The 16,787-nt window shown below is 38.9% G+C and overlaps 1 protein-coding gene across 1 annotated transcript in view; it reads right to left on the bottom strand.

The window, feature by feature from the left end:
- LOC126161983 (TATA-binding protein-associated factor 172) overlaps window positions 1–16,787 on the bottom strand; it is a 300,940-nt gene that overhangs the window by 61,227 nt on the left and 222,926 nt on the right. Inside the window, exons 30-31 of the mRNA XM_049918182.1 lie at window positions 8,856–8,996; window positions 6,476–6,624 (exon numbers count right to left, since the gene is read on the bottom strand). Coding sequence (XP_049774139.1) covers window positions 6,476–6,624; window positions 8,856–8,996 — 290 coding nt within the window. The remainder of the gene's footprint in view (window positions 1–6,475; window positions 6,625–8,855; window positions 8,997–16,787) is intronic.

Raw genomic sequence — 16,787 nt, forward strand, 5'->3', positions numbered from 1 at the left:
TCCCATTGTGTTGTTGTTAGTGGGCCTCTCTGTGGGTCCCGCCGCACTCTTTGTCTTTTCAACCCCACGACTGTCCCGGTCGCAGTTACAACAACAATCAAACACCTCACTGCTCAACTGACATCTCTGTTGGTAGTGCTGACACATTCATCCACCAGTTGAGGTACTAAAAGATGAGTGCCTGCTGCTTTCCTTGCTGCCTAACAGAAGACCATAGAGAGCAATGAAGGACCATCTGCGTGGAATTGCTTGCGCGAGACTGATTGTGACAATTTTTTGTCAGACAACATTGTCACAGGTGATAAAACATGGGTTTATCACTTCAACTGAAAACAGAATGGCAATCCACAGACTTGTACCACACCACTCCTCTTCTGAAGAAAAAGTTCAAAGGTACATCCTCAGTCAGTTAAGACAAGGTGATGGTCTTCTGGAAGTCTGAAGGCGTTATTCTGTTTGATGTCCTCCATCATGGTGCTACAATCAACTCTGAAGCGTATTGTGCTACCCTCAGGAAAAGTGCAGAAACAACTTCAGTGTGTTTACCACAACAAATTCAAAAGAACTTCTCCTCCTCCAAAACAATGGAAGGCCCCACACAAGTCTGTGCACCCGAGAGGAGATCACAAAACTACACTGGACTGTTCTCCCTCATTCACCCTACATCCCAGATCTTGCACCTTTCAACTTCCATCTGTCTGGCCCACTGAAGGATGGACTCTGCAACAAGCAGTGCATGGAAGATGGGGAGGTTACTGATGCAGCAAGATGGCTCTGATGTTGAACAGGCCTTCCTTCAAGATGGCATATGGCTGTTGCACTGAATGGAGATTATGATGAAAAATAGTTTTGTAGCCAAAATTGTTGGAAATAATATGGTGTATTGGGCTTCTGAATAAAACCAACCTGCTTTCAGAAAAAAAAGTGTTGTATTACTTATTGAACACCCCTCGTAGATAAAGGGGTAGACACAAAGTACATGGGATGTTAATGTATGTGTTTGGTAAGCAGGTTAATCACAAAGTTGTATTAAGCAATTAATAATTCAATAACATCCCCTGCCCTCCAACCTCCATTTCATTTTCACTATGATCATAATTACTTTTTGCAGTCCAATGGGTTACCTGATTGAACTGTTTGTTTTCCTGTCATTCCTAGCAATTCACAACATGCATCACTCCATTGCTCACTATGGAACACTCAATTATTGAAGCTGTTTTTGCATTTACAAATCAATGTCTCGCTATACTAAGTCAAAGACGGCGAGACACACCTTTTTCAGACACATGGAAGGTTCTATTCTGAAGATCATATTTAGTTAAAAAAAAAAAACACGCCAGGCCATTTTTACCTTTCTATTTGTATCCTTTGTCGTCTTGTCATCTTCGGGGAGGGGGGGGGGGGGGGAGAGTTCTCTTCAGTGTTTTAGTTATAAGTATGGTTTTCAGCCCCACTTTTACACCAACTCTATTGTTATCTCAAGCCAAGAGACCAACAACATACTTGACAGTTGAAGTTTTGCAGGTAAAAGTGTACTACTCTACCATCTGTTGGCAAAAGGCAACAGGGTGTTATGAGCTAAATGTAGGGATGTCTGTGCTAACACACTGTTAAGATCTTTGCAGGAAGTGAGCAACTTGGAAGAAATCAAGAAGTACAAATAGAAGGAATCAGTAAATAAAAACTGTCTTTGTGCCATTAACATGCATTCTGGATACATCTTTCCAGTTTGAGGATTTTAAGTTTCTCTAGGGTGGCAAATTACAATTTTGGTTATACAGAATCCTTTTGTCCAACACTCATTTCAATTGTGTATTCCTCACTGTCCTGATGAAGACTAATTTCTTCACAATACTAACACTGAATGAATCAGTTTCTTATCTCTTCACAGCTGTTAGTACAGATTTTGTCAGAACATAGTCAAAAAATATTAAGACAATTGAGTAATCACAAGCAAAGTGAAAATTCAAAATCATTAGCTTGTTCTATATCAGCTCTGCTCATAACTCGCAAGTGTTTGATTGTCATGCACATGAACATGTGTAAGACCCATATTATACTGTCAAAGCTCTTCAACAAATATTTTATAAAAGTTAGGACTGAGCTCTAACTTTATAAAAGAAATCTGATAAATTTCTCTGACAATTTAGTATGTGCCTAAAGCCAGTTTGTTCCTTTGTAATTAATACATGTACAACAAAAGTGGAGAATAATAAAATTAAGTCAAATATTATATGTGACAGTAGGTCTTTGACACATATGGCACAAATAGCTTTCTGCTCCAGCGATCTATCACTAGTAGTAATAATATGATGATATGATACCCAAAAAGGGCAGCTTTTACTGTAATTAGAGCTTCCTGGACATGTCACACAAGTTCAGAATGTTACTCATCATCTTTTATGATTACTTGTCTCATTTGCACCAAAAAGCACTTTCAGACTTTGTAACATCATGTTTTCAAGTATTTGCCTTAACAAATAGTTAACAGTAGAAACAAATTATACCTTGCTTTCAGAACTTTATGTTCTTTTGTTAGGGGAAGAGAGACATAGATTGGGGAATGTCAGAAGGGAGAGGTAAGGCACTTGGACCCCATGTGATAGATGGTAAAAAACATGTGGTTTTGTATGTTACTCTGCCTTTTATGTTGTACAGTTTATTAGTGGTGGGGCTGGAGTAAGTGGTGGTGGGTTGGTACATGTGACAGGTTTTACAGTGGGAATTATTGCAGGGGTAAGGACTTTAGTGTAGTGAACAATGATCTGAGAATCTCACAATTTCACAAGTATGTTACGGAGACTAGGAAGGCAAGGAAAATAACAGTGCACAGTGTGGAAAACAAACAAGGTTTTACAGAGACTTTTTGATGGGCTTGGGAGAAATAGTGTTCAAGGGTTGAAAGATCGTATGTATGTGGGATGTTGGGTTTCTCAACTTTTAAATTTTTCCTCTGGCTTGTACTAGGAATTTCACCACCTCAAGGAAAGTACTGGTTAACCATTGAGTGTACTTGTATATTACAGTTTTCTCAATTGAATTTTAAATTTGATGCAAATCATGTTTTTTACTAAGTGATGCACTCGTTCACATATAACATAATTGGATGGTCAAAAAATTTAGTCACCAAGTGGTGGCAGGAGAACACAAATATAAAGGTAATTAAATTTACAAGCTTTCGGAACCAGTGACACCTTCTTCTGACAGAAGGTTTGAAGGGGAAGGAAAAGGGGTAAAGGAAACAGACTGGTGAGGCTTAGGGAATGGGGGAGTTCGGAAAAGTCATCCCGAACCATGGGTCAGGGGAGACTTACTCTGACCCAGGGTTCTGTGAATCTTTCCTTCTCATCCCGTCCAGTTAGTCTCCCCTGCTCTGGGGTTCTGGGTGACTTATCTGAACTCTCCCCATTCCCTAAACCTCACCAGTCCTTTTCCTTCACCCGTCTTCATTCCTTTTCAGCACTTCTGCCAGAAGAAGGAGTCACTGGCTCCAAAAGTTTGCAACTTTAAATACATTTTTGGGGACATGGAGAATACACAAGTACAATGTTACTACAATATTTGGACGTCTCCGGGTGACACTGTTAACACCAGCCAATCCTTCCACTCTACAAGTTTTCATCAGGATTAGCCAAAGGGCACTCTTCATAGTCTAACCTAATGGTCATTTCAGTATACATGGAATGATTGTTGTAAGCCAAAAATAACCTGCATAATTTGTGCAAAAGCAACAAATGTGATTAACTATGCACATGGATCATCAATTAAGATGATGCTGAGATTATCTTCACAGAATTCTGCATCATCCAGTAACTTCCGAGCATAAATCATCAAATGACGAGCTTTCCCTCATGCCATCCAACAACTTTCAAAAAAGGAAATTGTTAATTTTGATAGCTGATTTCAACAGTCATAATCACATGTAGGGTTAAGCTCAAGATGGCAAAAAAGGAGAATTCTATTAGATCATAGTTAATGAACTGCCTCTCATCCAGATTACAGAGCTTCCTACTTCCTATGATACTAAGTGGTGGTAATGTGGATTTACCCAAGAAATTCTGTCTATGAGTCTCTGACTGGTGCAGTACTGCACAAAAGTGGAATGCATGCATTTTCCAAACAAACAGTACTGACTGATGATTGTCAGCTTTATCTGGCATAGGAGGTTCTTTTCACATGAAGATACAATTTTAGGACAGCAGACTAGTTTACATTTCCTACTTCATTAAAAGAGAAGGTCAGTGCAGTTGAACAAATTTCTGAAGAATATTCTGGGTTGCACTAAGTATTCGTTCTTTCTCCTCCTATGTGAAGAAGAAAAGGGTACTACTGATGACAGAATTGGACATGATTATGAGTAGTGAGCAAGCATGGAGGTTGTGAGATCTCAGCCATGATTTTTCCCAAACAAATTCATAGTCTAACTTTGAGAATAAGTGGACTGCTCATCAGTTCTTGTCAAAAGTAAAGTAACTATAACTATCAAAATACAGAAGAAATAATTAAGCACTGTGCCCATGAAATTAATTATTTGTGTTATTCCTGTGCAAGTGTAAGGTGGGAAAAACATCTAACCATAATGAGCTAAGAATGGAACTGGTTGTCAAGAGCTGGCTTCTCCAGCTGCACAACTCTGTTGATATTTCCAGAATATCCTAAATGTATGAGAAATCCAAGCTCATAGCTATTCCGAGGCCAGACAAGACATAAGGGACCTAAAACTACACAGCCTGACTTCCCTGTTGTGTCATGTATTTTCAAAATTCTTGTACAGGTTATAACTACAGATACTGATGAAGAACCATCCATTTCTTATCACCAGCAAGAAGTTTGCTTCAAAAAAGAAAAGAGCTGTACCTTCAAGACACTACATGACTCATCACGTAGAAAATGGATTACAGTGAAGGAAGACTACAGGAACATTGTTTACGGATATCTCAGCTGCTTATATTACACTGAATCATTGCATTCTACTGAGATAGGCCTACAACATCACACAGGGCTCCGATCTCTAGGAGAGACCACTAACGAGACTTCTCAAGACAGAAAGACTCTTGTAGGGTTCTACAACAAAGGAGCACATGGAGGTGGGGGGGGGCGACAATGGGTGTTTCCCCAGGGAAATGCAGTGTGCTAGTACCAATTGTACAGAATACAAATACAGTCTCTACCTGAAGAAACTCAAAATTTAATTTTATCAAATGACTCTTATTACAGGACGCAGAAGTACTGAGTGGGAACTGCCAAAATCACTAGATTCGTGTTTTGCCTGCTATAGGGGAAAAAAACAGCTGAAACCTTTCATGGACACAAGAACAAGAAGATGACAAAGAGCTTGCAGATTACCTAAGACACTGCACAGCTCTCACGTGGCTTGGTGTTACTTTGTACCTAGTGCTAACCTTTAATAAAACTTTGTGTCAAAACCAAACAGAAAGTGGATGTAAAAAGCAAGATAGTATAGAATACTACAGCAACAATTTTAGGAATGCAAATATACACAGTAAAAACTTCTGAATTAGCACTATGCTACCTGAAGGCAGAATATACTTGCATCATGTATCAGACTGACATTCTTCAATTACAGATGTAGGACTTAATGAAATATGTTAGATGTTATCTCGAACCCATGTCCGAAGAAACTGTACTGCCTTGCCAGAATAGTGTGTGTGCGCGCGCGCATGTAAAGAAAAGGCCTAAGCTCTATCATCTACAGCTCATCCTCTATTCAGACATTGTCCAGCATAACAACAACTGACGTCAAGGAGAGCAATTGAGGTGTTAATACGATCAGTTAAGTGAGCAAGATTAAAGGATTGGGATGTCACGAGTGAGTACTCTAAAGACTGCCCAGTACCAGAGGAAAGACTACCACTAGTCCACACATAAGACCAGGCTGCTTGAAAGTAACTTAATGCTCTACAATGTCATGTCACACAGTGCACATTCATCTTGCAAAGATGAAATTACACAGATTCAATGTGCAACCACTGTGTTAAACAGACAGTATGCTGAAAATGCGCACCTATATGTATGCCAACAAAATGGCCAATGCACTTACTGTGGTGAAACACTGTCCAGGAAAAATATGATTCCAAGTCAGTTTATATATTTTTGTAATAAAGTACTACTTCATTAATATATTATGCTGTACTGTCCGTACTTTCTATATACGTGCTTCTGACTTGAGAAATAAATATACCTGGTTTCTATCGCATATGATGGCCATTATGTGAGCTCTTGAGTGAATGGTTATTTCACTGTTCTGCACACATTAGGGGACTTGGTAAAACTACCATCTGAGCAAGATTTAAAATCTCAGCTTACAAAAATAAAATAAATAAATTTCAATGACAATGTCCAAAGTGCAAAATTTTAAGGAACTAGAATTAGAATTTCTTTTACATAATTTTTTTTGACAAGTATATTACACAAAAACAGTTCAAACTAAACAAAATCAGAACAACCAACTTACTTTAGAGCAGGGAGTTTACAAGCATGTTGTATGTCAGCCATATTTGTGTTGTTCTGTTTCAGACGACTGCTTATTTTCTCAAATTGTGGATGCTGAGATGTGAGTACCAGCTTGGGATGATTACAAACATTCTGCAGATACCGAAGAGCCTGAAATTGTACATGTTACACCAAAATAAAATCATGAGTGAAAGGATATATGCAATAATGATTTGACTCCCTATATTTTGTGTAAAAGTAGTTTATATTTTCCCTTGGTATTAAAATGATGTCTTTGATGCCTTTCTCTGCGATATGCACCAACACAACATTTCTCCCGAATTTACACTATTTCAACACATTTTTGAAACAATTCTCTTTTATAGAAATTGCAGGAGTGTGTTACCATAAAGAATAGCTAAATAAAATGGCACTCTTCCTCCATTGCTCTGCTTTGTTTATAATCACATGGTATGCAAATCAACAATCTACTAAAACATTTCACTTCTTGTTGTATAACAATGCTATTTCCTACTGATTAGGTTGGTGATATAACATTACAAAACTATCCTACTAAATTACTGCAGCTACAAAGGCTATAAAAGTAAAGTACATCCTGGACAGATTATTCAACAAATCATTTCCAGTTTTCATCCACATACACAATCTCTAGAGTGTACAGTTACCAGTTAACATTTTAAGCATAACAATAGTCACATAGGAGAATTTAGTAAATTTACTGACATTTTAAAAATAGCAAAAGATTTATAACAAGAATATTAACACTGGTGAAACACATCCAGTATCAGGACATTTTCCAAGTGTTATACTACAAACAGTCAATTTATCAACAGTCTGTTAACTGCTAATTTTTATTTGTTAACTAATCTCAACAAATCATCCACTGTTTTAGTATCATTTTCTTACAATTATTACCTTCTGCTGAAAGAATTATGGTGCCACAAATAAATTTCAACGATAATCACATAATTCAAGGCACTAATTTTGAAAAAAATCATACCCTAGGAAAAATTCTCAGAAAATGTATTATTCCAAGGATGGCAATTCAATATATTCGTGATTTGATTAACAACAGTTATGACAGAATCTTTGTTTCTTTGGGTTGGTCATGAGACAGTTCCATTAAGCAAAACTACATTGCTCACTGCAATATCGTGTCTCTTTGCAATAGGTTTTTCCAACTTTTTTTTCTTTTTTTTTCCCCACCCAACAATCAATACCAGCAGAAATTATAAACAAGTGTGAAGCAGTTTTCGACATAGTTCTTTTCCATTTGTACCTTCACAAGTGAACAAAGAGTTTTTGAACATAAAAAGGTGTCTAGAATTTGTTCATGTTTTCACTGATATTATATGTCTTTACACTAAGTGAACATTACTTTTCTTATCATTCTGCACAGTGTGCGCACACACATTCAAACTATGTGATAAAGAGAAGCTATCAAGATCTAAATGCCACTTATGTTTTCTGGCTGCATTATTACAGTGGTGGGCTCCCTGTTTATAAACCTGCAGTCATAAAGTCATACTCTGTCAAAACCGTTTCTGCCTATTGTAGTTTGCACTGCACACAGGGAAATGAAGCTTAAGAAATGCTTCCCAAATGCTAGGCATTATGCTTCTCCTGGTCCCATTTACAAGGAATACTAAATAAAAATTGCAGTCTTCTACATGGTGAAACTCATGTAACATCTTTAAATCATATACCATAACAGTAAGAGTAAATTTCTTCTTCCTTTTCCTTAATTGCCAATCAGAGGTCATGTCACTTTTATACTATTTTATTTAACATACTTCCATAATCAACCAATCTGATTTCATTCCATATATCATTTTATCATCAGTAACTCAAGTTAAAATTTACTGCAGGATGTGTCATAAACTCAATCCTATAATTTCAGTTGGTATTCCACATCCTTGCTCCAAATTATCCTTTCTGGCAGCGGTTATATCAGGTCTTGTTACCACAAATGGTCTTTATTACAACTGCTACAAAGGAAAGGGGGAGGGGGGGGGGGAGACGCCTAGAATGAAATTACATTCAAAGCAGATTGGCAATGTTTGCACTGCTCATTCAGCATGTGGTCAAAGTACTTTGTTCCAGCATGAAAAGTTGGCTTTTATAAAATGAGAGAGTAAAGACACATTATGAAACTGGTGCACACTAATCAATGATGTTTCCATCATCAGATTACTTTCTGCCAAAATGATAGTCAGGTTAACCATTAGATGACTCACTACTTACAACACCAGGTATATTCTGGTTCAAAATCATCATCTAAATCAATGAACTGCTATTATGTGAGTGGTCACTTGTATAGCAGCGTAAGTCATGATACAGCACTTACACAATTTATAGTACAAAAATAAAATGACAAGTACCTGAAAGATGTGGGTGTTTCCTTGCACTGAGGCTGCAGATTGTCCCTGGGACAATGTATCCTGGAGAGATTGTAAAGCTTTTGATCGAGCAAAATCTTCATAGAGTTCTTGCTGCAAGGGACTGAGATCGCAGTAGTAATCCTAAAAATAATATCAGAGAATTAATTTCCCATACAAAAAGTCACTGTATACAAGTTAACGAAAATTAAGGGAAAATGCCGAACTTGTCACAACTGAATAACAAGCAAATGGCTAATCAGGGCATTAGCAATCATGGATGATTAAATTTCTCTAGCATTTATGAATTTCAACTGTAAAGTCATAGGTTCTCTTATACAAAACATTTTTTATGTACTAATTCATTATAATAAAGTGTGCTACACTGAATCAAGATAGCAATTAAATTACTGATTAAGAAGAATTTCTGCTAAACGTGGTGAATTTACAAAACATAACTCTCAGAAGACTGACTGAGGTCCCTTACTAACATATTAGTGGCGATAACAGGGATTACAGATGGCAATGTTTCCCTGTGGATGGTTAAAGCTATAAACAAAGAAATACAAAAGAAATTTCACTGATTGACTGTTCATTGGTTCTTAGTAGAACATTTTATACATTGTGAATGAAAACATGCACACAACAGTGGTGTAATAGTCTAAAATATTTATTATTTATTTCACAAACAGGTTCTCGGCTGTTACAACATCATCAGGTACAATGATAAGTATGTTCTGCAGTGAAATTTTGTTGGACCAATGATTTTAAATTAGTGCATCTACAGAGTATTTCCATTTTCAGAGATGAAAGATGTTAAAGTAAGAGTAAGGAATAAAACAGCCCACCCGGTAACATACTGCTTGCTGAGCGGTAAGGCGTGCCGGTCCCCGGCATGAATCCTCCCAGCAGATTAGTGTGCTGGTAAGCCTGTGGATGGTTTTTAAGGCGGTTTTCCATCTGCCTTGGTGAATGCAAGCTGATTCCCCTTATTTCGCTTCAGTTACACTATGTTGGCAATTGCTGCGCAAACACTGTCTCCACTTACGCGTACACCATAATTACTCTACCATGCAAACACTGGGTTTACACTTGTCTGGAATGAGATGTTGCCAGGAAATTCCACTGGCGGCTGAACCACACAATAACCCTGGGTTCGGTGTGGGGTGGTGGTGGGGTGAGTGGAGTGCTGTAGCCTGTTGTGGGGTTGTGTACCACTGAAGGCTACGGTGGGGACAAAGCCTCTCCGTCCTTTCTAGGTCCCCGGTTCAACAAATACATGCATACATACATACGTACGTACATACATACATATAAGGAATAAAAAAAAGAGGGATTATTTCAGTATAAATGTGATTTAAGATTATTTAACTATGATAAAAAATGTGCCACATTAACAAACTGCAGTATTCAGTCATTCATAGAAAAAAATAAATTGAACAATAAACTTTGGTAACAAGTTCCAAATGTGTGGCTGAACAAAAAATCTAACTTTAATAGTTCCTAAATTAGAAACAGATAAGATATACATGTAAGCGAAGCAACTGTTATCATACAAAGTAAATTTTTTTAGACCAACAAGGGAAATTATAGTAATTGAAATAAAGGAAGATGTGGCATGTGAGTAAGAGAGGTTATATACAAATGGCCTGGATGGGATTATGAGTAGTATCTGCATTTAGAAGTGGTGAGTAAGAGAACAAACTTACTAAGCTTGGGCTGATGGACATATTTTTATTGAATTCCATTATTCAAGATTGTTCATCTACCTTATTTTATGCATGTGATGTAATACTTCATGTTTCATCTTGTAACTATGGCCTTCTTTAAGCAAGTAGTCAGCAAAAGTAGAGTCCCCTTTTCTAAGTTTCCAACTTCTGTGGTGTTCCTTCAAGTAGGTACATATTACCCCACTAGACTGACCTATATAGAATCTGTCACTATTACAAGTAATTTTATAATTTCCACTCTTCTTGAGACCTGGAGTGCTGTCTTTACCACTGGATGAAAAGTGTCCAACTTTCTGGCTACATCCAGTGAGATTTTTCCTAGATGTGAAATTGTGCACTATTTATTCTGTTCTTGGGTGGTGGGTCAAGAACATGGTAAAGAAGAGAATACAACTGTTGTTTCTGTTTTTTGTGCAATACGGAACCCATCTAGGTACGGGGGTAGCTATTATTTGATGCTATTTGTAATTCCATTTGGAGGTTGTCTTCACACATGGGATTAATATTAGACGATGTTAGCAACTTATTCACTAATATAGCTCTTCAGGGGTGTCTAAACCTTCTCACAGACTTACTAGTTAAATTAGAGGTAACTGGTTATTACAGATGACGTAAGGTTAGCTACACAAACCTGCCTAATGCAGAATTATTTCCATTGCAAAGACAGGATGTACAAACAATTGGAAAGTCTAGTTATGGGATGTAACCAGGAAGTTTAAATCCAGGAACATAAAAACATCATTTTATGTGCAGAGCACTGTTGGTCACTGTTTGTGCAACAGTACTCCAGCTCTCAAGAAGAGTGGAATATAAAATTACTTGTAATTGTGGCAGATTCTATATATGTCAGTCCAACAGTGTAATATGTATCTACTTGAAGGGACACCACAGAAGATGGAAACTTAGAAAAGGAGACTCTACTCTTGCTGACCACCTGCTTTAAGAAGGCCATTGTTACAAGGTGAAACATGAAGTTTTACATCACATCCATAAAGGAAGGAGGATGAACTATCTCAAAGTAATGGAAATTAATAAACGTATGTTCATCAGCCCAAGTTTAGTATTGAATGGCCAGAAACAGTTCCCTTACTCACCACCTCTAACTACAGTTACTGCTCACAATCCCATCCAGGCCATTTGTAAATTACCTCTCTTACTACCATGCCACATTTTTCTTTATTTCAGTTACTATAATTTCCCTTGTTGTATTAAAAAGTTTTACTTTGTATAATCACATCTGCTCCACTTACTTGCTTTGATATCACTGGTACATCTTATCTGTTTGTAATATAGGACCAATTAAAGACAAGACTATTTTGTTTAGCTACATCTTTGAAACATGTCATCAAAGTTTATTGTTCACTGATTTTTCTCCTATGAAGACCAATTGTAATTTGTATATAGTTCAGTAACTAATGTATCATTTTATCTTAGGTAAATAATCTTACATCACATCTACACTGAAATAATCACTTTTGTTTTATTTGTGAATCTAAAATTAACATCTTTCATCTTTGGGAAGGGAGACACACTTTGGATTAACTAGTTTAAAATTTTTGATCCAACAAAACTTCACTGCAGAATACACTTATCTTTGTACCTGACAATGGTGTAATGGCTGAAAACCAGTTTGTGAAATAAATAATGTGCTGGCGGAAGCTGTCATCAGCACTTCGACTGCCAAAGAGGAGATCGACAGTAGACACCAGAGGAAGTGAGCCTGTCAGGAAAAAGGCTAGAAACGCACCGCCAATGCCCTCTCGGCCGCCAGTATTTAGATCGCTCTCACAGACTGGAGGGCCCAGTCAGTCATCCAGTGAGTCACTGAGTCACAGTCCAGTTGCTTGCAGTTGCTGACAGTAGCAGTCGCAATCAGAGTCTCAGTCTCAGGCAGCACATAGCGACCAGAGTAGAGTGCATAGTGGGACATGTACTTCACTAGCAGTGAGGCTTAAGTGGACTATTATGGAAAAGCTTGTACCAAAACAATTAGCTTGAAGATAAGTAATTTCGTATTCTTATGAATAAAGAACCCTGTTAATACATGCATGCTGTTGTGTTATAGGAAGAGGATACTGGTCACCAAACAACATCCTCCTCCTTGCTTCCCATGGTACAAGCCTAACGTGACAATGAGACGACACAAAAACTGGTGACAAGTATAACTGAGTGCAGATTTTGCTTGCTTCCCTTGTGTTTTCGCTTGCAGGGCTGCTCATTTCTATTTGCTAATGTGTTGTTGTGTTCTTGCAAGTATTACAGGAGGGGAGCCACAGAACTAACCAAATTTATATTTTCAGAGGCTTTGCTTGCTTTTTGCTACAACTTATTTGTGTAAACCATGGCTAACAATGTGATGGATCTAACACAAGCTTTTCAGTTTCAGAACAAACAAATTGCTGCCCTATTAATGAAAGGACAACTACTGGCTGCACAAGCTGCGTCGGCCACCCAACAGACAAACCGACAAGTCCAACAACTGCCGCCGACCAGTGTACCAACGTTCCAGGAATTTAATGGCACAGAAGAGGAATGGTTCGAATACCTAACACAGTTCCCAGCACATTGTGAAGTTCATCGAGTTCAAGATACTGTAAAGCTGCAATACTTTATTTCGATTGCGGGATCCCCAGTGATCAGGTTAATACAAAAACTATTCCCAACTGCATCTCCCGACAAACTCAGTTATGACCAAGTAATCACTGCATTAATCAAGTACTATGACCAGCAAGTCCATGTATCTGCAGTCGGATATCAGTTCTTTTGCTTACAGATAAAGCCGGAACAGACGTACCATCAGTGGTACACAGATCTAACGGGCATGACTAGGAAGTATAAATTTAAGTGTAGTTGTGGCAACTTTTACAGTGATTTAATGATAAGAGATGCTATAACATTCAATGTCCCATATAGTAGAATACGGGAACAGATCTTAAAATACTCTGATCCATCATTTCCCCAAGTATTGCAAATCTTAGAGCAGTATGATTCGGGTGCCAGAACAGCTGATAAGTCTGACCAGGCCCTGATTTGTCAGGTTGAGTCGCCCCTTGTTCATGACTGCCCCAAGCAACCACAACAATGAGTGGTACACAGCCGTGTGGACAGTCATGTAGACAGGTGAACAGACCTGTGAACTTTGTGACGTCTTGCCCTAGATGTTTTGATCACCATAAAGACAGGATTGCCCTTCATATATAGCAATGTGTTACGTGTGTGGAAAAGGAGGGGGCCATGTCCAAGCAGCTTGTTTGCAATGGCACAAACTGCCGATTTAGCTCGCTCTCAGAAAAAACAGGCTCACGCAAATGCAGTAAACACTGTGTTTTCCAAACCTACAACAGATTCTGACAAATGTAAGATTAAGGTTGTACAACGACGTTGTAACAAACTATTTGTCTTATTTCGAATCGCTGGCCGTCATGTGAACATTTACTTAGACACAGGCGCCTCAGTAACTTTGCTTAATTGTGCCATGTACGAATAGTTAGGCTTATTACGCCTTCCTAAATCTAGCAAGCACCTCACTGCTTACAATGAACAGGAAATTACAGTGCTTGGACAGAGTAGCTTGCCTGCCAACTTACAAATCTCGCACGAGGACAGTGAATTTTACTGTGCTGAAATCAAGAGACAGTGAGAACATTTTCGGTTGAGATGCCTTTAATTTGTTTGGACTTAGCATCCACCAAAATGTACTTTACATATCAGCTTTTGCACCAGAAGACAGTGTTGCTAGCTTGCTTAAAGAATTTCCTGAACTATTTACAGAAGGAATTGGAAAAGCTAGTATGTTTGTAGCACATGTTACATTGAAAGACAGTGCACAGCCTAAGTTTTTCTGAGCCCACCCCATTCCAATTGCTGAAAGAGACAAAGTAGCCAGTGACTTGAAACAATTGCAAGATAATGCTGTAATTGCTCCCATTCAAGCTAGTCAATGGGCAAGTCCTCTCGTATCATTGTCTAAGACTTCTGGTCGCATTCACATTTGTGTTGACTTCAAGTCTACAGTCAACCCACAGACAGTGGTTGACACTTATCTGTTACCTCACCCTGAGGAACTCACGGACAGGCTTGGTGCAGGACGTTAATTTTCTAAGATTTGCGTGATGCCTACTTCCAAATTCCATTGGATGAAGAACCACAGAAAGTATTTGTCATAAACACACATGTTGGATTGTTCAAGTATTTGCATTTGCCCTTTGGCAGTTTTTCTGTACAGTCATTTTTCAAAGTTACTTGGAAAAGCTGACTGCTAAAGCGTCATTTTGTTCAGACTACCTTGATGTTATTGTTGTCTCAGGTTGTGCACCAGAGGAACACATTGCCAATTTCTGTGCTCTGTTTCCATTGTTGTCTGAAGCAAGATTCAAATGTCATCTTGAAAAGTGTGACTTTTTTTCAAATTGAACTACAGTACTTAGGTCATGTGATAAACAGTCAGGACATGCACCCCCTGCAATCTCATTTGCTTGCAATCTATGACTTGCCGGTTCCTCACAATGTGTCTGAACTGGAGACAGTACTATGCAAGATGACTTACTACATTCGGTTCATACCTAATGCCACTCAGTTCGCAGCTCCATTGCATCGCTTGTGTCGCAAAAATGTGCCTTTTGTGTGGACTAAAGACTGTCAAGACGGGTTTCAGAAACTCAAAAATGCTTTGCTTAGTGACAGATTTTAGTGTAAGCCAGTAGTTTTCCAAGCTGACACTTCTTCCTATGGAATTGGCACTATGCTTTCGCACAGAATTGGTTCACAGGACAGACCAATTGCTTTTGCCTCAAAGTTGTTGACTCAAACTCAGTGCAATTATTCTCAGACAGAAAAAGACACTCTCGCTGTTGTGTATGGTGTGCTAAAATTCCATCAGTATTTTTAGGGTTGCAAGTTCTATTTAGTGACAGATCACAAGCACTCCTTGTTTCATATGTCAAAGACGGTTCCTACATGCAATGCTCAAAAATTGGAATGTTAGGCTTCATTGCTTTCGCAGTATCAGTACGAAATTGTGTATACCTACAGCAAATCACGGCAATGCAGACGCCCTATCTCACCTTCTGATTGGCCCAGACTCTGATTCTGATGCATCTGCCGCATTTTGTTGCCAAATCAATGCGCAGGACTCTGAATTAGTGGAATCTTTTCCCTCACACTACAGAAAAGAACAGGCCATGGAAGCAGACCCAGACTTCAAGATTCTGTTGCACTACATTCGCACGTCTTGGCCTAGTTCATTGAACAGTATCCATAACTCAGTTGTGTGCCAATATTTTACACTTTGGCGTAAACTTTCGGTACAAGGTGTGATTCTAGTTCAAAATGACAGTGGACAATCATGTGTGCTTATTCCCAAAGTGTTGTAAAAGGATGTGTTGCAATTGTTCCACCAAGGACATTGGGGAATTGTTCACACTAAACAGTTAGGACGCCGGCACTGTACTTGGCACGGCATGGATGCCCACACTGAACAGATGAAATCACAGTGTCATGCTTGCATGGAGAACCGATCCACTCCACAACAGACATTCTCAGCTTGGCCTAAGATGCAACTGCCATGGCAACGAGTGCACATTGCCTATGCAAGACCATTTTGGAACACTTGTTGGCTCATAGTGGTAGACTCTTTTAGCAAGTTCCCATTTGCGGTGCCTATGGCTTCTGCCACATCACATAGTATCATTCAAGTGTAGTCCTCCATATTTTGCATAGCAGGTTTGCATTCGTCATCTAACAAGTGCTCAGTTTCACCTGCAATTCAACAGAGAATCTAAACACTTCATACGTATTTTCAAACAGCAGATGGCCAAGCTTCACTGCCCACAGACAGGAACAGCTGGTGCAACTCTTTCTTGCCTCCTACCGCTCCCACCCAGGAGGCGGACTGTCTCCGGTGGAACTTCTGCATGACCGCCGTCATCGGCCACTGCCACACTTGCTACACCCACATCAGCATCCGGCATTGCCAATGGTCTGCAAGTATCACTTTGCGCCGTGCAATGTTGTTCTTTTCAGAGTTTATGGCAACCATAGGTGCTGGGAAAGAGGCGTGATCCAGGAACACATTGACTCTTATCTGTATTTGACTGCAGGTCCTGATGGTTTGTAGCACTGGCACCACAACCAAATTCGTATGTGTCATTTGCCCTATGATCCTGCTTCTTTTCTTCCCCAAGATTCACTGCTTCACGGGACCGCG

The sequence above is a fragment of the Schistocerca cancellata genome, chromosome 2, assembly GCF_023864275.1.
Source record: "Schistocerca cancellata isolate TAMUIC-IGC-003103 chromosome 2, iqSchCanc2.1, whole genome shotgun sequence".
Classification (NCBI taxonomy): Eukaryota; Metazoa; Arthropoda; class Insecta; order Orthoptera; family Acrididae; genus Schistocerca; species Schistocerca cancellata.